This window comes from Lepisma saccharinum, chromosome 18 (genome assembly GCF_977018435.1).
Source record: "Lepisma saccharinum chromosome 18, izLepSacc3.1, whole genome shotgun sequence".
In the NCBI taxonomy this organism is placed as follows: domain Eukaryota; kingdom Metazoa; phylum Arthropoda; class Insecta; order Zygentoma; family Lepismatidae; genus Lepisma; species Lepisma saccharinum.
Genome location: NC_139246.1, coordinates 12128740 through 12148776, shown reverse-complemented (window position 1 = coordinate 12148776; position 20037 = coordinate 12128740). Strand labels below are relative to the sequence as shown.

General features: G+C 38.7%; 2 protein-coding genes across 3 annotated transcripts in view; one reads left to right on the top strand and one right to left on the bottom strand.

The window, feature by feature from the left end:
- Positions 1 to 20037, bottom strand: part of LOC146002396 (uncharacterized) — a 52483-nt gene that overhangs the window by 13820 nt on the left and 18626 nt on the right. Inside the window, exon 2 of one of the 2 annotated variants that reach the window (XM_083140151.1) lies at positions 4863 to 5297. The exons of the other annotated variant lie outside the window; for it this stretch is intronic. Within the exon in view, the coding sequence (XP_082996277.1) occupies positions 4863 to 5049 (187 nt within the window). The 5' untranslated portion in view covers positions 5050 to 5297. The remainder of the gene's footprint in view (positions 1 to 4862; positions 5298 to 20037) is intronic. 2 annotated transcript variants of the gene reach the window in all.
- The window catches only part of LOC146002399 (uncharacterized), a 57547-nt gene that overhangs the window by 25570 nt on the left and 11940 nt on the right, over positions 1 to 20037 (top strand). The window lies entirely within an intron of this gene.

Genomic DNA, 20037 nt, shown 5'->3' with positions numbered 1-20037 from the left:
GTTCAGAGGCAACTTAATACAAAAATACAAACTTTGAACTAGATAGGTCTATCACATGATCTCCATCTCCCCTCTCAACAGTGGTGCCAACTTATATGAGTCCATGGGGTCGAGCCCATCCAATAATTTTCCGGTAATATTTATAATAATATTAATAAGTATTTGTTATCACGATTTGGTGTCGATTAGTACGAGGGAAGGGATTTATGATTTTTTAAAAACTTATATCTTAAGTGTTTGAGCTCACCAAATGTTTTATTTCAAAAGTTGGCGCCCCTGCCTCTCCATGCGTATTGGCAAACACGAGAGCCAGTGGCGGCGATTGGGTTCCAAAACCGGGGGGCAAGGTGTCAAAACTGGGGGTAAGGTGTCAAAACTGGGGGGTAAAGACAGTATATTTCCATTTGTAGATAAGGTTTAGCATAGTGCAGGAGCAAAAGTCTCGAAAAGTGGGGGGGGGGGGGTCAAGTGAACCCCCTCGCCCCCTCCCTAATCGCAGCCACTGGCGAGTGCGTATGTTTTAGTGTCGCCTAGTTCACCTCACTTTGAAGCAAACGTCCCGGGTTCGATCTCTTGGTTGGAATTCAAAATTCCTATGTTGTCCCAATGAATAGAAATGCGTAACTCCTAGCAAACAAGAGTAGTGGATTCTAGGGTTGAAAGAAAAATGATAAAGGGATAGTTCTCCGTGCATGTAGCACCGTGCCATGAAGGCACATTTAGGGGATGTGGGGGTAGGGCCCCACACATTCTCGATCGCGGCCATTTTGGAGGTGATGTGATCTGCAACACGCTCCGGCCGCCTTTATATCCCAGGGTTGCCCCCAGGTACTCATTGATTTGAGGATGGGTGAATAAAAACTTCCGACCTTTGAGCACCCACCCGGGAATCGAACTCTGGTCACCGCGTTGCAGTCAGACACCCTACCGACAAGACCACCGCGGATCCTTAGAACGCCAGATGAGGGCAAAAAAAATTGTATCAGTATATTTTAAGTTCAGATAGGCTAATCGGTACTGGTCCTACAGTTTAAAGTGGGAGCCGGACCACTTTGAGATGTGGTGTCATCGGAGAATGAACCCAGGCTGTGCTGTTTGAGAAGACATTTCTGTCGTATATTGTACGGTTCACCGACACTTCTGTACTGTAACGATTCCATTGACTTGCAATGTACTTGTTGTGTTTAGCTAACGTTGTCTCCACTACTTGTAATTTTCATGTTGATCTTGTACAGTCAGCCGCAATAATAGTAGGACACTTACGTATATCTTGAAATACCCGGTTCATTGCAATACGTTATGTGGGTTGCCTAACTCTAAGGAGATGATAAATCTTAAATACAGGGTTGTTAAATGTACAGGAATTTAAAATAAATTCGGTTCAGAAAAGAAAATCAGCAAGCGTAAATGGTTCTGTACCAGGGTTGTTATAGGTCCAGAAACTATAAATAAATTGAATTCCGGTCCAGGAGAGAAAATCAGCAAGCGCAAATGGGTTCTGGACTGTAAATAAGCTTTCTATCTGTAAAGTGTTTCAATTCGGTCCAGGAACCTTTTTTTCCGGATCAATTTAAATTCGGTCCAGGAACATTTTACCCGGTTCAATTTAAATACGATCCAGGAAACCTTCTTTCCGGATTAATTCAAATTCGGTCCAGGAACATTTTTTTTCCAGGATCATTTTAAATACGGTCCAGGGACCTTTTTTTTCGGCTGAATTTATATACGCTCCAGGAAAATTTTTCTGGATCAATTTAAATTACGGTCCAGCGACCTTCTTTTATTAATTTAAATTCGGTCCGGGAACCTTTTTTTCAATTAAACAATACGCAACTTGGACCGAATTTTAATTTTGCGAGCAAAAAGGTTCCGGTCCTGTTACGGAACCCTGGGTTCCTGTACGATTAACAAACCTGAGGCAAGAACATATTAGTAACTACGTAGAGGCAGTAGTCAGCCTTTAGACTGCTACATCATGTACAATTATTTTAGCTAGTTGCAAAATATAGCATTACAAACACCCCAACTCAACTAAAAGTGCAAATGAAATAGGATATTCGCAATTGGCAAACCAAAAAACACAAACAATTTCCTGTTTTTAAACAAAAAGCCGGCTTTTTATAGGAAAAACATCCATTCAATTTTCGCAATTCTAGTTACGAGGACTAGAAGAATGTTTATACTGAAGTAATGCTCAATATTGAAAATGTTATTTTAATGTGTGTAGAGCAATGTACCTATATATTACCCTATATACTTAATATTGCCCTATATACTTATAAAAGATGAGAAATCAATATATAATAATATAAGAAACTGAGTCACTGTGTATAAAATGCTAAAGTTCCCCGTGCATGTAGCACCGTGCCATGAAGGCACATTTAGGGGATGTTGGGGTAGGGCCCCACACATTCTCGATCTCGGCCATTTTGGAGGTGGTGATCAGTACCACGCTCCGGCCGCCTTTACCCCCAGGTACCAATTGACTTGAGGGAAAGAAATAGAGAAGGTTACTTGGCGACTGTGGAATTTAACTTAGCAGCAGAAAAGCTCCACTTAGTGAGACAGAACTTGAACTTAGCAGAAGCCACTTATAATTGATTTGGTGTTTTAAGTCCAATTTATGCACAGTAAGGCTAATTGGGACTGGACCTACAGTCTTAAATTGGTATCCGAATCACTATGTGCCTCCACCGGGAATCGAACCCGGGACTCCTTCATTACAAGGCGATGACGCTACCACTGCGCTATCGGGGAGGCCCTCAGAAGTCACTTAGTTCAATTTAGCACCAAAGAAGCACGAAGTAGCGACACAGAAGCAGCACGTCACTTGGTAACAGATATATTTAACTTTGCAGCAAGGAAACTACTTCGCGAGAGAGCAGCAGAGCAGATATGTTTTGCATTGGAAACAGAGAAGTATAACTTAGAAGCAGAGAGAGAAGCTCCACTTAGCGAAAGAGAAACAGAAGCTCGGAATTTCACTTATAAGTAGTGAGGCTCCACATGGCGACACAGAAACTCCACTTTGCGCAGATAAATTCTACTTATTGACAGAGAAGTTTAATTTAGTAACAGAGAAGGTCAACTTCGCGACAAAGAAGCCACACTCAGCTTGGTAACAGATATATTTAACTTGAACTTGACGGCAGGGAAACTCCGCGAAGCATAAGCAGAAAAAAAATATCTTGGCAGCAGAGAAGCTCTATTTGGCGACAGAAAATTGAACTTAGCAGCAGAGAAATTTCATTTAGTGATGGTGAAGTTTACCTTAGCAACAGAGAAGCTCCACTTAGCGAGAGAGAAGATTGACTTAGCAACAGTGAAGCTACACTTAGTGAGAGAAGTTTAACTTAGCAAAAGAGAAGTTGAACTTTGCAACATAGAAGTTCAACTTAGCAACACAGAAGTTTAATTTAGAAACATAGAAGCTCCACTTTGCGAGAGAAGTTTAACTAAGCAACAGAAAAGCTCCACTTAGTGAGGTAAGTTTAACTTAGAAACAGGCAAGCTCCACTTAGCGACAAAGAAGTTTAACTTAGCAACATAGAAGTTTAGTTTAGCAACAGAGAAGTTTAACTTAGCAACATGGAAGCTCCACTTCGTGAGAGAAGTTTAACTAAGCAAACAGAGAAGCTCCACTTATGGTCGAGTGCACCAACGAAGGTCAAAATTTAAACTCGGATCGGGAAAGGATCACTGGAAAATTCCATTGCACGAAGACGGTTCAACACTTGATTGCGATCTAGGAACATCAAAACGAGTTTATCTTCTGATCGGCCATTCGCCACAGTTTTGCTGTCTGATCCTCGTTCACGATACTGACGCTTCGACTGCAGGCAGTTGTTTTTGAATAGAAACAGAGTGGAAAGAGATATAGAGGGCGTGCAAATGCTACAGATGTTGGAAGTACAATCGTGACAATTCGAGAACTGTGTAAAAACAGCCAATATAATAATAAGAAGAATTAATAATTTGTGTTTCTGTGGTGCAAAGTCGTAATGTTCATAAATACTTTCTACCCCACAACACAAAACATAATATGTAGATGTCATATATTACGTGCAAGTGCAAGGTAAATTAGAACAGAACAATATTACGATATTGTTACATGGTGTTGGAAATATGATTGTATAAATTTACGAGAATGCATGTTACTGGCTACTTACACGACACGACAATATAAATATATAGGAATTAGGAAATGAAAAATTCAAATACCAGAGACATCATTAGTACATTGCATCAAGATCGAATGTATTTCGTAAGGCATTAAAGTCCCGTAGAAGAAGGTTCTATGCTTTCGCCTTCTCCTTTTGTGTTGTGCCGCCAGTTCTTTTCTAATATTATTATTTTTTTACACTCTACTACATCCTTGTACTCGTCGACAAGGTTGATTAGTACATCTCTCAAATTACGAGAAGTTTGCAGCCCGAATTACTTTCTTCTCCTACATGTTGATACTTTAACACATCACACTACTCAATGCGGTTCTTGATCGTAATTTGTTTCAGCCAACCAATCAGGTATAGCCTTACAAATTAATTTTGGATCAGCTGAACGGAATTTTGTGAACGTCGTTTTTCGTTGGTGCAATGCAAATCTTTAAACCAAGTTCATTTAGAATGGATTAAAATTGATCTCGTTCATCTGAACTTCGAAATAATCGGCGTTGGTACACGCTGCCATTGGTGAGAGAAGTTCAACTTAGGAACAGAGAAGCTCCACTTAGCGACAAAGAAGTTTAACCTAGTAAGATCAGAGGATCCAATCAGAGGATCTACCAAATGTTATCACTCAGAGTTTTCATGTGAAGATGATCTTATCCGCAAGGACTAAACATCGTTGCAATTCCAACATACCTGATGAAATCTTTTCCTCATTGGTTTTCTCGTCCCAATTCTGAACGAGTGCGCTGCAAACTTCCTCCCACAGTTTCTTCTTTACATTTGCGTTTCCATATTCCTTCAAATGCTTACTGTAAAGAGCCGGACGTTTTCGAACCTCTTCGATGAGACGTTCAGTTGTTTCGTCACTAACCAGCGCCATTGTGGACTGGAAAAGCGTGCAAGCGAAGTGACCCAAGTGTTCCTTCCAGCGATCCTGGAACAAGGCTTATGACTAACAATTGCAAGTGCGTTCGGGATCATGCCTTTGCACCAGGCACCGCAACTCGGTTGCGAAGTAATAAAATTCAGAGCAGTTGTGGAGCGCAGTGTTGCCAACCCCAGTAGTAAGTGTAGGTATACATCCAGAGCCAGCCGCACGAGAGCCCAAGCTTCAATAGGGTCTTGCGACTGACAAACAAAAATGTTTGTGAGCGGTTTATTGTGAGTTATAAGACGCTGGTGCTTCTAATTAACTAATCTGATTTTTCCTGATTTTGACATGTTTTAGAAAATCCAAAAACGTTGAAATCATGTTCTAAACGAAGTACTACATACATAGAAATCGTTTTCAAACATCAAAAATAGCTATTCCGTTATCCGGATTTTTGGTCATCCCTACCACAGAACCTACAAAACCTGCTCTAAACGCAGCTTATTCTTTGTAGACAGCCTGCAAGTAAGGTAATGCACATCAAAAGTTTTCTTTGTTAATTATATCATGTAAAAGAAGAAGAAAATTGTTACTTATCCTATTCTTTACTTTCTCAACAATGTGACATCGGCACAGAATGTAAATAGCGACGTTGTCAAGGGCACTCGCTGGATTCTTTCCTCAGGGTGGGGGGCAGACAATGATTTCATATATTGCCCTTCGGTCTTAGAAACTTAAAATTTACCCTTATTATTGTTGTTATTATTTATTTATTGAGAAAATTCCAGATACAGCACAGGTTGGCGTTTTACCCTGAAATTATCAACAATGAACATAACACCAGTAAGCCTTGTTTCCATGATACGAAAAACTCAATATGCTGACCAAGGCAGTAATTTATTTTATTATCAAACATAAACTAAACGTAACGTTTCAACCTTCTAGAAAGGTCTTCTTCAGACTCTGTACCAAGTACAAATGTAACAAGATACAAGAATAGGACGTTATATATACACAAACATTACTCAACTCCAGACTATTAGAAAGTTGTTCTGGAACATTCTAGCAGGTGGCTTTCCCTTGTCAACTGTATTTTTAACCTAAAAAGCTAAAAATATTTACTTCCATCTAGAATGTGGTTGGACTCTTTATCTCACGCTCTTTTTCCTTCATTCTTCTTCCTTCTTCTCTCCTCTTTCTCTCTTGCCCTTTCCACTCTTTCTAACACCTTCTTCCATTCTTTGTTTAACTTGAGTGGACTTGAGTCCACTATTTAAATAGAAACTGGATTCGCTTTGCTTGTTTTGTCCTCCTGTGCTCTTTCACGATGCACAGATTTCAAACAGAGAAAACTTATTCCTCTCAAATTCATGTTACTTCTGATACATGTGTCTACACACCGAAGGGTACTGTAGAAAAACAAAATACGGCGACTGAAATGTCAAGGTCAGTTCCCGCATCAGGAAATGATTTCATGACTTTTCGGGATCCCGAACAGTCGAAAAGTTCCAAATCATTTAAAAAGCGGTTAAATATTGGTATTTTCTATACTACATGTGTCTTAACGTTCTTGAAATGAACAGCAGGGCTCGAAATGGACCGGAGCGGACCGGAAAGGTGTTCCGGTTCGTGAATATCTGGAATCTTTCCGTTCCGTCTCGTCAGAAATGGCAATGGACCGTTCCGGTTCTTCTTTTCAGTGTGAGGGAAATTGTTAATACTCTTTGGTAGTGCATAGTGTAGCATTTAAATATGCTTCCCCTGTACGTGGAGATGCGTTGTTGCTGCGATGGGACTTAGAGTTGACGATCTGTATCTCTGCGGGTGACCTTGACTAATTCGCGCAGATACATGTCCGTAGATGCTACCTACTCGCCGTTGAGTGGTCGACAGCTCTTACAAAGTTAGAGGAGAATGACACCCATTGGCTAAGGCAGCCGGTAGCTCCTCCCTTCGCTACTGCGCAGCCAGTCATGGTAAAGGTTCACCCGCAAAGATACAACTCGTCCACTCTAGCAGAGTATGACGGTGTTTATCTTGCCTTCATCTTCTGTTCCTTGCGGTTTTCCTTTTACTATTTAAGTGTTAATTGTTATTATTTGTCGTGTCTTGTGGATTCGATTCTGAGAGAGATATCCTCCTGCACAAGATCTTTAACAAATTTAGATTCCCTTTTTATGGTAATTTCTCTTAAGCTGAACAGATATACAGTGTGTCCAAAATGGCGTTTTAGCTCTTTGAATGTAAATAACAGATAAACTACGAGATAACTTGACTGGACTTTTTGTATTTGAAGCTGCAATATGTACATTGAGTGTGTGTACGAGCGTGTGTAGTCATTCTGTTGTTCTTAGTTCCATCACAGTCCACCAGGTGCTAGGCATTTGTGTCCCCCCGTGGCAGAGGTGAGCAATGCTTCTATTGAGCAATGTAAGAAGTGTCAAATAACCACCCAGATCTCTCAATTTAACACCGTGCATAAAGTGGACTTAAAACACCAACTCAACATATTATATTACTTGATATTTGTGTAAATATTTGAATATTAACTATTACACTGTTAAACAAGCTGTAGATATCTGACATGATGTTGACATTTTCTAATGCAGTTTTTCATGCTGATTTCAAATCTGAAAACCGTTTTGTACTATCACGTCAGGTTTTGAAGATATCGACAAAATTTTATTTTTCATGGAATACAGTTCCTCAAAAAATCGTCGTTTTTAGTTTTTTCGTGCAACACCGAATTTTTTTTCGTCGTTTGTGAACACAGTTATACTTCATTTAATACGTCGAAATATTTTCGAGATCGCATTACTATACTTTCATTTGTTTCTTTTTTATTTTGAGTGACAGTAGATTATGGCGTCCAAAGGTTGCATAAATTCACCAGATCTGTTTTGCTACGTGTGCGGCTATCTAACAGAAATCCCATCGGAAGACTTTCCCACAGTTCCTTAAGAAAGCATATGAACTATATTTTGATTCGAAGGTAAATAGTGGTAAGTCGTGGGCACCACAGTTCATATGTTTGACATGTGCACGCAACTTGCGCGGTTGGATAAGGAATGCGAAGAAGTACTGCTGCTTCATCTGCAAGTGGGATAGCAGAGATTGGAAGCACCACTACATAAATAATTGAATTTGAATTTAAAATTTTAGGTGCGTCAGCACTAAGGCTATTTTGCACCCGTCACATTATTCGAGGTCCAGCCCCTTATCGTTACAAATAATAACTCTAACGTTGCATAACTAAAAGCATGAAATATAAAATATTAAAATCATCTGACTTTCGTTAAAAGCTGAGGCTGTAAAGGAGCACTCAGCACAAATAAGGACAACACAAACAAAATTATACTGGCCATGGGGCCAGTCGCCAGAGTCTCGTTAGTCTGCAGTCGAGGGTGTACTACGTGGAAGTGAGGTTGACTATTGGGTTTACTATGTGGATGGAGCACCCCTTACACCCCACTACATAAAGAAGAATTGGCTGATCAGAGATAGCATGCAGCCATGAAGTAAAAATGTCCTTCGTGTGCCGTTGGTTGAGAGTGAAAAAGTTATCATGCCACCGCTTCATTTGAAGCTGGGACTCATGAAGAATTTCGTGAAGGCAATAGACAACGAATCAGAGGCTTTTCGGTACCTGTGCAACAAGTTTCCGAAGTTATGCGAAAGTGAAAGAAGGTGTGTTCATAGGTCCACAAATAAGGAAGATCATTGCTGACAGCCACTTCCAGGACTTACTGGGTGGCACTGAAAGAGATGCATGGGTGGCATTCAAGTCAGTCGTAGCCAATTTCCTTGAAAATTATAAATCTGCTGACTATGTGAATGTTGTGCAGAAGTGCATTAGTGCGTACAGACAGCTTGGTTGCAAAATGTCCCTCAAAATTCATCTCCTCGACTCACATCTTGACTTCTTCCCCGAGAACCTAGGTTCAGTCAGCGACGAACATGGTGAACGTTTTCATCAGGACATCTCAGTGATGGAATCACGCTATCAGTGTCGATGGAGTGCAGCAATGTAGGCTGATTAGTGTTGGACGCTTCAGCGCGACATGCCAAATGCTCAGCACAAACGCATCTCTACAGCCAAGAAATTCAAACCAAACACCTTAAATTAAGGAAGTATTTTCTATATGTATGCATTTTATATGTGTATTATACCTTCAACTAGATGTTACTATATAATATATGTGTCATGTGATGCATTTGCATTATTTTCTTAGCTAAAGCCATGTTCAATAGTACTCTATGTAGCAAAAAGTGCTCTAGTGAAACCTATATCTGTGAGTTGTTTGCTTTGATACAATGTTAAACATATATAAATGGTCGATGTCGTATATCTCAAGAATGGTGGGTGTTACAGACAAATGGTTTGCATATTGTGAATCAGCATGTTTCAATTGTCTTAGAACGCGTGTTGGATACCAAGATATCCGCCGAAATTATTTTTTTGTTAATCAGTGTTATTAATTGTAATACAGCGCGTCAGTTCACTACAGTCCAGCAGAATTAACTTGAGACAAATATCTGCCGGCGCCGCTGCAGGAGTACCAACCTACAGCGAACGCTTGACTCTCACGCAAATCACGGCCAATAAGCTGACAACGAGAGATTTGAAAAATAATTACATTGTGTATCGGACATATCACTGTATTAAGAGGGCATGCTAAGAAAATTATAAGCATTATAAGTATTCTATCTTACAAATCCGTAATTTGGAAACACTGCCACTTCGCTTGCTTCACCAGTCACTGCACGTGAGTCCTTCAACAGTTGGTAACATTTGGCGCGCCCGAGCATTAGCGTTTCCATTTGCCCCGTTACAGCGGGAAGTCCCCAGCTCTAGCCAATTCGAGCGCAGTTGCATCACTCACAGAGCGGCCATTTCTCTCAAGTTAATTCTGCCCGACTGTAGTTAATTTCGTAGCTGTAGTAGTCAGAGACAAAAGAAAGCAGGAGCCCTTAGAAAGAGCGCTTCGCGTCGCTCGCAGACGTCGCTCGCACACTGTTGCCGATACTCTCGTGTCGTCTGCATCTCAGCCGAACAAACAGGCGGAGCTCACTCACCCTTCCAGAAGGGTGCAGCGAGCTAGTTGTGGCAACCGGGCTCGCTCATTCGCGGACCTGATTGGTTCTCGCAGACACACACCCATATTGTCGTCTGCTGCAAGCCGACGAAGCGATCTTGTTAAGGCCTCATGCAGTATAGGTATGTTTCACCTACGTCAGAAACTGTTGCATTGTGGGATCGAGCAGCCATGATTGAGGACGGTTCTTGTAAACATACCGAATTCAAGCTGGCGGGAGGGAGATTTCGACCTTGTTTACGATGGTACATTGTGCAGTATTCGGTTGTTTAACAGAAACTCAGGCATATCCTCGAATTTTAAGAGAAAGAAAAGAAGGTGCGCTTCACGGCACAAGACTCGATAATTGTTGATCAGAAGATACCGCGTCGTCTGGTTGGCGGGAATAAATCGTGCCAACATTAATCAACAAAGCAAACATTACAGTGTGTGCAGTGAACATTTCCTCTGAGGCAAGTTCATATGCCACCTTTGTCTGTGACTTTTAGTACATATGGATCGCACTGGTGTGCTTAATCATACTTGCAATAGTGTTTCCTTGTTTTTTTTTTGGTAGAAAGGTGCTGATACTTCCGACAAGTTTGACGATAAAAATGATAACATTCAACGTTAAATTCATATTGATAATTGCCGAACCCTGTGGCCGAGTGGTTAGCACATCGCGCTGCGACGTCAAGGGTCTCGGGTTCGAATCCCGCTCGGGCTTGGTTGTTTGTGAATGTCCATTCATCAATTTCATCATTTCATTACTCATCCCCATCTTCGCAAATTAGCCAAAAGGCACAAAACGCGGTAAAATAAACTATATCAATCATATTGATAATTTTACGTTTGTACTTGATTGTTTATATTTCGTTATTTAAGTTACAACCTTGAACAACCCTAAAAGGGAAACAGAGACGATAAAGCAGAGCCTTGAAAATATTAGTAAATCTGTACTGAATGAAATATTTCAAGCAGAATCCGAACCAATAATAAATACGAAAACGAATTGATTTCAGGTAGCTGGGTCAAGTAATTAAACACACGTGAACCAGAGTTGGCCAAAGGTTTAGGCCCCTTTTCATTTCGTTATCGTCCAGTTCATATGGATCTACCTACACGGCAAAACTTCGCCTTTTCTCCATATCTTTTTGTGTCGATTGCGCAAAGAGCTTGGACACAAAAAATTACAGCTATTTGCAGATGGCACAACATTGTCAATAATTGTATGCAATGTCACCGAAATTTTACACAGTACTAACAACAAACGTACAGTTGACGCAGGTGTAACGAACGCTACGTGCAAAGAGAATAGATCCCATTCTCCTACGTGGTGGCCATTTCCTTGCAGACGACAAATAACTCGGCTGCAAACATGGCGGCGGTGTGAATTCTGACGTCACATGAAACCCACATATAGTTGAATAGCGGAACCTGCCAGCGGGCGCTGCGAGTCAACGCTTGCGTTGTTGCCATGTTCCACGTACAGCTTTACTCCGCTCAATAAAAATCTGTATAAAATCGGTTTCGCAATGTGAATTGACAATGAAAATGCATTTTTAAAACAGATGCAAAGAGCTTCAAAACAAGACAAATATTGTATTTGTAGCACTTCCCAATACAAAGAAAACGTTATTGGCAAAATTGAAAATTACGGTTTTTTGAGAAATTTTGAAAACCTGAAAATTAATATTTGTGTTTAAAACCTTTCTGCCTGGACCCTTCTAAAATTTCATAACGATCGGACAACCCATTTTTGATTTACAGAATTTCAAAGACTGCGATCGTTTGCCAAAATAAAAAAAGCCGGCCCTTTTTTGTTCTCGTGACGATAAAAAATTGAAGGCATACTCGATAAACAATTGATTAGCATGGATTAACGCAGAATTGAATAAGCTAAATTTTGATGTAACTCGTTTATACGTAGGTCTACTGGTTAATTTGTAATTGGCGTCCAAATTCGAGTATCTATAATTGTTAATCCGATAGCAGTGATTTTCGCGGCATTAAGAAGTTTCGAAAATTTCATGTCCCGAAAATATCCCGATGTGGTCCGGAAAAGGCGAATATTTTCAGTCCCGAATATCGGGATATATTTTGTTGGAGATGACAATATTATTTGTAGTAAAATATCGCTATCGTAACAAATTTCACAATTCAAGATAGCTCAGTAGGACAAGTGCCCCCTGTGGCCCTCCTCTGCAAGATCGCGCGTAACGGTATAGAAGGGGAGAGAGCGAGTGGGCGGAGCAAAGCAGTGTGCTGCTGCAAACGACTGGTAGCTGCAGTCGCGAGTTTGTATGTGAAGGGGAGACGCGTTGAATGCATTACCGTATATTTGGATACCTTGTTAGGTTAAAAAAAATTGCATGTACGTTAAAGAAAACTCATTTAAAATAATTTTAATGATGATTTTAAACCCTACTTATAGGCTCAATTTGGTACAATGTACGACATAAGCCCAGCTAAAAATAAACATGCATTTAGTTCATTTATTTCAAGAAAACGGTTCCCTTTCTCGGCACTATCTTCTTATAATTTACATACTAATTGCTGGAATACAATATTTGGAATTTATTTTGGAAATTTCAGTTGTTTAATAAAGTTCAAGTTCCACTTTGCTCAATTTTTAATTACAATATCAGTATGTGCATAAATCAACAGAAAATAATCTTTAGTAATACTCTAATTTCCGTTATTTTTGGTAGATACAAATGTCATAACTACCTGCCATCTATGAGTGAAATTTGTAAGTTATGCAATTTGTAAATTCACTATTAATTGATCTTGTTTATTTTACTTTGCATTTATGCCAGTTTTGGTTAATAGCGAAGATGATGAGTGATGATATGATGAAATTGACGAAGAACACCCATTCCCAGGCCGGGATTCGAACCCGAGACCTCTAAATTGACTACCGTACAGTTGCTATTGATAATATTCTGCTCCGGCCTGCGTGCTGTAGTGGTTAACACAGCACGCTACGACGCCAGCAGTCCTGGGTTGCAATCTTTTGCGAGTGCCTCTTCATCAATTTCATCATCTCTCATCTTCATCTTCGCGATTGGCCAAAAGTGGCAGAAAAACGAAGTAAATATAAACCAAATGAAATGAAATGTTTTTGTTTTAATTCGCCCAAAATTCTTAGGGATTTTGCTACCGAAAGAGATGGCAACACTTGCCGAGGGTCGACTTACAAAGGTCCTTTTTTTAAACACGCTGGCACTCGCCTAGGAAACAATGGCTCATACGCTTTACGGCCAACGACTGCCAATCATAGTTCAGGCGAATGCGTACGTAATATGGAGCATATGTTCATGTTGGCGGATGCCTTAGGCGAGATGGAGGTGAGAATTTTGCTAGTTCATCACGTTCCAGGGACCGTTAAACATTTATAGGGGCAGGTTCTTGGGGATACAATGAGTGATGAAAATACTTCCCTGCTTTCCGTTGGTTTCCGTAAGGACCATTGTGGTTGGTAAAAGCAGTGTAATGGGATGAAGGAAAAGCAAGAAACAGTGAGTAATCTATACAGAATAGCTGGTCTTTCCATAATTACTTGGCATTTATAGTCCGTTCTGAGGAAGTTCGTGCTTTGTCCCGAGAAAAGCATCCGATTCGTTATCGCTAGAGAGCAGTGGCCCAGTACAAGAAAGGATGCGAGGAAAATATACGTGCTTGAGGAAGAAAATGTCACATGTGGAAAGATTTGATTTAATTTCTGTTACTTAGCGCCACATTTCTGCCTTTTTTGGCTAATCGCGACGTTTAAGATGAGTGATAGAATGAAATTGATGAAGAAACAGTCACCAAGAACTGGGATTCGAACCCGTTATCCCTGATCACGTCAGAGGTCGATATACCTCTGGAGAACTAGCTGGAGTTATGTACTTCTCATATACAGCAGTTTTACAAAAAACACGTACAAATTAAATTCTTGATAAGTTAATTTTGAAAGCTGTTTAAAGCAGAGGCGCAACCACTAATTTTTGTCTTGGGGGGCCAAGTACCAGAATAAACGTACCAATAATAATAATAATTTTAATAATAATAATGTTAATAATAATAATAATGTTACTAATAATGTTGTTATAACATTACTATTATTATTGTTATTATTGATTTGCTTTATTTTACTTCGCTTCTTGTGTCACTTTTGGCTAATTTTCGAAGATGGGAATGAGTGATGGCGTGGTGAAAATGATGAATGCATACTCGCAAACATCCATGTCCAAGCCGTGGACACTAAATTGTGTACGTATTCAAAGTTTCTATAATAAATATTATATCCAGCATTACAGAACCAATTCATCCAATTCACAATAGCAAAAATTAAATAAATTGTCTCTGAAATGTGCACGCTCCCTTTCTCCCAAACAATTGTTCATGCATTTAAAACAAAATCAATTAAGACAAGTGTTATTTCTCTATCTGGTCATTTACAATGCATTACAGCGAACAAAGATAAATTACGAGCGAAGCGAGCAAGATTTTTTTTTGGATTCAATTATTTTGCAGGCTGAAATCAATATTAATATAATAGGGCGCAATAAATTTCACGGAACTCCATGGCATGATATCATTTACAACTTTTGTGCCTCCCTGATGGTGTAGTGGTAACATCGTCGCCTTGTGATCAAGGGGTCCCGGGTTTGATACCCGGTGGAGGCACATAGTGGTTCGGAACTCACTTTAAGCTATAGGTCCAGTCTCAATTAGCCTTTCTGTGCATAAAGTAGACTTTACAAAAACACAAATCAATCACTAAAATTTACAACTTATTTTCATTTAGATCGTTCGGCGCCCAGGGCCGACTTGATAAGACTAAGAAAAGCAGGTATTCCCAGGGAAGCAAGCAAGAAAATTTTACGGAAAGTATTTCCATTAGCATAAAAATTTGAAGTTCTGGGCGGTAATTGTACCTTGCAGGTACACTTGGCTGTCAATGTTTGCCCCCCCCCTTAGAACTCATTTCCGACCAAGGTAGGGGGGGGAGGGCAATGCTCTTCCTGCCCCCAGTGGTCGCGCTACTGGTTTAAAGAGAGAACAATTCAGCTAGGAATGATCACACACACGCACGCTCATTAACGCAATTATGAAGTAAAAAATACACTTAATTAATTTCTCATCATTATACACAAAACACACAACAACAAATACTGTTTATAACAATGCACTGTGCGAATTAAGCTTTTTGCTTTGGGGGGAGGGGGACATGCCACTCTGGCGTACTTGCGATTTCACTTCAGAGGGTAAATTTCTTGAGAGGGGTGGAAATTTATATATGTTACCGGCCAGTAAAATAAACTAAGGGGGGATAAAATTCTTTGTGGGGATAATCTCCGGCATCCCCCGTTAATACGCACACTAACTGCATGCATATTGTACAACTTATTTAAAATTAAGGATATGACAGATTAATCGGTACTCTATCGGTATTGGCCGAATGTAGGTATTCGGTTTATCGGTAAAATTACCGACCAATCCTGCAGCTGTTCGCTTTTAGGTTTAGGCAAAGAACCTATAAACTTAGCATCGGTGGACAAGAAAGCTACTTTCCTGTACGTAGCGAGTTACATAATATGTTCCTTTGTATAAAGAAGTACAAAAGTAGATTCAATTGTTCTTTCTATAGATGCTTTTTTATATTTTTCTCGAAGTTACGAAGAGCTCTCGTACATATTTACATAATCTACAATAATTTGCGATGTGAAAAGTAATTAATACTTCACAAAATTGGTTTCTTAAATATGTGCACGTTGCTGTGCTTTTTTGAGTTTATAAATGTAATACAAATTTTAATTTGAGCAACTTATGTCTTTAAAATTACGTTGAATATGTTCAAATAAAATAAATATCTAGCAGAATTCTTAAAATTGCTTGGATACTCGATTATTATTAATAATGCATATTCTTTGAAACTACATATCCTTTTGATAATACATATTTAGGTACAGATTTTATCAATTATTGTTACATATTTATGTTCATATTTTGTACTTTGATATTACTTTAAAATCCGGGCTCTAGTAATCACCTATCAGTAAGACGTGTGAATCGTATCTCTGAAAAGCTTCCAAAGTTAGATATTATTCACATCGAAGCTTTCATAACAGAACATCCTACGTGTAAAGGAATAAATGAATACCTTCTGATTTGGTTTATTTTACTTAGCTTTTCTGCCACTTTTGGCTAATCGCGAAGATGAGGATGAGTGATGGTATGATGAAATTTATGAAGGGACAAATAACACCCATGTCCAGGTCGGGATTCGAACCCGTGGTATCGTGAGGCGCTGTGCTCACCACTCCGTCACGGAGACCGGTAAATGCATATCTTGTAAATGTTATATAGGAATATTTATATGTTTTTATTCCTCTAGCTTAGTGGTTCGGATTCCATTTGAAACTGTAGGTCCAGTCCCGATTAGCCTTACTGTGCATAAAGTGGACTTAAAACACCAAATCAATCAAATCAATTACGTGTAGGTAATGCTTTCATATTTCATTTGTTTTGGTATTTTTGTTACTTTCCACCGCTTTTGGCTAATATCGAGGATGAGTGATGATAATGATAAAAGGAAACTAAGAAAGAACAGCCACGTCCAGGAAGGGACTCGAACCCGGAAACTCTGTTGGGAGATCGAACGCGGCTTTCTTATAACTAGGGTTATAATTTTTATGACCTAAAAATCACAAAAATATGCAAAATAAAATATGACCTAAAATTTTACAAAATATGCACTATAATTTGAAAAAAAAATGCCATTATAACTGGACTGTTTCAAACATTAATATCTAAATGCTGAGATATTTTCACATATGTACTTTTTTTAGTTCACTTTATGGGCCCTGAGTTGCAATCCACAATGAATACTTTCTCTAAATTTTCAAATAAAAATAAAAAAGATTTTGCTACAGTCCAAAAAAAAAAAAAAACTCGAGTAGACATGGGTGTAAAAACGAATCAACTTCGAAAATGACTGTATATTTCTTGAAAATGCAAAAATATGCTGAATATTATCGATATCAAAATATGCTATATCACGCGCAAAAATGGCCAAATATGCCAAAATATGCCCTTAAAAAGTGCCTTAACTTCATTAGTTTCTTCATAATATAAATTTCTATATGTTTGAGGAAAACATCACTCTTACCAAAATAAATATGCTACGTAACTCATGAAAATTCTAGCCCCACTTATAATGAAAATAATGCAGTGCAGACTTGCTCTATTTATTCAGTAAATAAATATAACTCATGGGATGAGACGGAGCAACAGAGCAGCTGGCCGGGATTCGATCCTGGAACATCGACAACAGTCCTTTCTAGTTCCTTGCAGTTTTTTTAACACTAGTTGTAGTCATGGTGTATTGATTTAAATTAGGTTGATTCAAATCACTCTAAACAAATAATTTATAGAATAATGTACATAAGGATTTTGTAGATATCAGAATCACTTTTGATGAAAATACATTATTCTGGTAATCATTTAATAAATAAGATAGGATAAGAAAATAAAGGAAATAAAATATATGTACTGATGGTGTGAAGCTCATACAAAAGAAAATGTAAGGATTTATCTTGACTTAAAATTCAATAATTTTATGGGCAAAAATAGCAAACATTTTGTGTAGAAAAATATACAAAATACTAATAATGTTAAACCATAAATAATGTCAATATTATTAAACTGTAAATAAACATGGCAACTGATATTTTAATTTTGCCTTAGAATATGCTGTTAGGAAGGTAAAAGAAACTAAAGAAGGACTAAAATTAAATGGTGTGACTCAGAAGTTAGCATATCCAGATGATGTAGACTTATTAGGGGATGATATAAATACAATTAAGACTAATGCTAAAATATTTTTCAAAACTGCTAAAGAGATAGGTTTGGAAGTTAACAAAGAGAAAACTAAATATATGCTTACAGGCCGAAACCAAGTGTTAGGTAATAATCAAAATCTAATTATTGATAACAACTCGTTTGAACCAGTTTCCAAATTCAAATACTTAGGAGTAATATTAACAAATGAAAATTATATTAAAGAGGAAATAAAAAGTAGGCTTAATTCAGGAAATGCATGTTACTTCTCTCTTCATAAACTTTTGTCTTCTCGTTTAATATCTAAGAAACTAAAAGTTAAAATATACAAAACAGCAATTTTGCCTGTAGTATAATATGGATGTGAAAGTTGGTCCCTTACACTGAAAGAGGAACATAAATTGAGAGTAATTGAAAATAAGATCCTTAGGAAAATCTTTGGACCAAAAAGGGATGAGGAGACAGGTGAGTGGAGAAGGTTACATAATTTAGAACTACATAATTTGTATTCATGTCCAGATATTATTAGAATAATTAAATCAAGAAGACTTAGGTGGGCAGGCCATGTGGCACGAATGGGAGAGGAAAGAGGAGTTTACAGGATTCTTGTTGGGAAACCTGATGGTAAGAGACCTGTAGGAAGGCCAAGACGAAGATGGAGGGACAACGTCGAGATGGACCTAAGGGAAATCGGTAGGGATGGAAAGAGTATATAGATCTTGCTCAAGATAGGGAAAGATGGAAGGCCTGTATTGCTGCAGCCATGAACCTTCCGGTTTAAGAAGGCTAGAGAGTTAGTTAGTTAGTTATTGTAAGTTACAATTATAGAGTACATCCAGAATGTTTTATTTTCACTGGAAGGGAAGTTACTGAAATAATTATTAGTTTCATTAACAAACTCAACGAACATTTCCATAGTAGTTACAGTATCAGAAATAAAAAAAAATATGTTTACGTATATTTTTCATTTGCTTTAATCAAACTGTTCGAATATTTTACAGGGACATTTACTAGAGAAAGCGTTTCTATAAAAAAAACATATATCTATGCGCATGGTGCCAAAAACCAAGCAAGCAATTTTAAGCATGTTTTATAATTTAAAAAAATCGATTTAAATAAAAAATCAACAGACATGTGTAGTACAGTGTCGGGCTGGTGCAAGGAAATTGTGTTCAACACTGTAGTGCAGCGCTGTGCACGCCGCTCTAGGACGTAATGTAAACGGTGCAGGCACCAAATACACCACGTAACACCAAATCAACGATATAGACAAGTCAGTGTTGCACTTCGTAACCAACTAGACAAGTAAGTGCAAAGAGAGTCAAAAAGTGCAGACGGGCTTACTAACACGAATATATCCGTACGCCTTGAACGTGGATCTCCATGCGCAAAATTTCTGCCATTATAGACAATGACAGTAACAGTGAATATATATTTTGCCTGTTGGTGTGAGGTTTTTCATTTTTCGTAGTTTATCCTAACTCTTTATTTGTTTGAGTTTGTTTTCAAATCCATTTTATGCACAGAAGGGCTAATTGGGACTGGTACTACAGTTTAAAGGAGATTGATTGATTGATTTGCTTTATTTTACGTCGCTTTTGTGCCACTTTTGGCCAATTTGCGAAGATGGAGATGAGTGATGATATGATGAAATTGATGAATGGACGGACACTCGCGAACATCCATGCCCAGGCCGGGATTCGAACCCGGAACCCGTAATGCGATGAGATAACTACTCCGCCACGGGACTGGCTTTTAAAGTGGAATCCGAACCACTATATGCCTCTACCGGGTATCGAACCCGGGACACCTTGTTACAAGGCGACGACGTTACCACTGCGCCATCGGGGAAGCCCCTCTGTATGTGTATTTATGTTATTCAGCGTCGCTTTTCTGCCTATTTTGACTAATCGCGACGCTGAGAATGATTGCTGATATGATGAAAGGAAACTCACAAAAAATGCCAAGGCCAAGATTCTAACTCTGAAACCCCTGAACTTGTGGCTCTTAGGATATAGCCTAGGATAGCTTAGTGGCAAATCCCCTTGCCAATCCGGCTGCAAAGGTGCCTTGATTGTAGAGTAATGTGTTC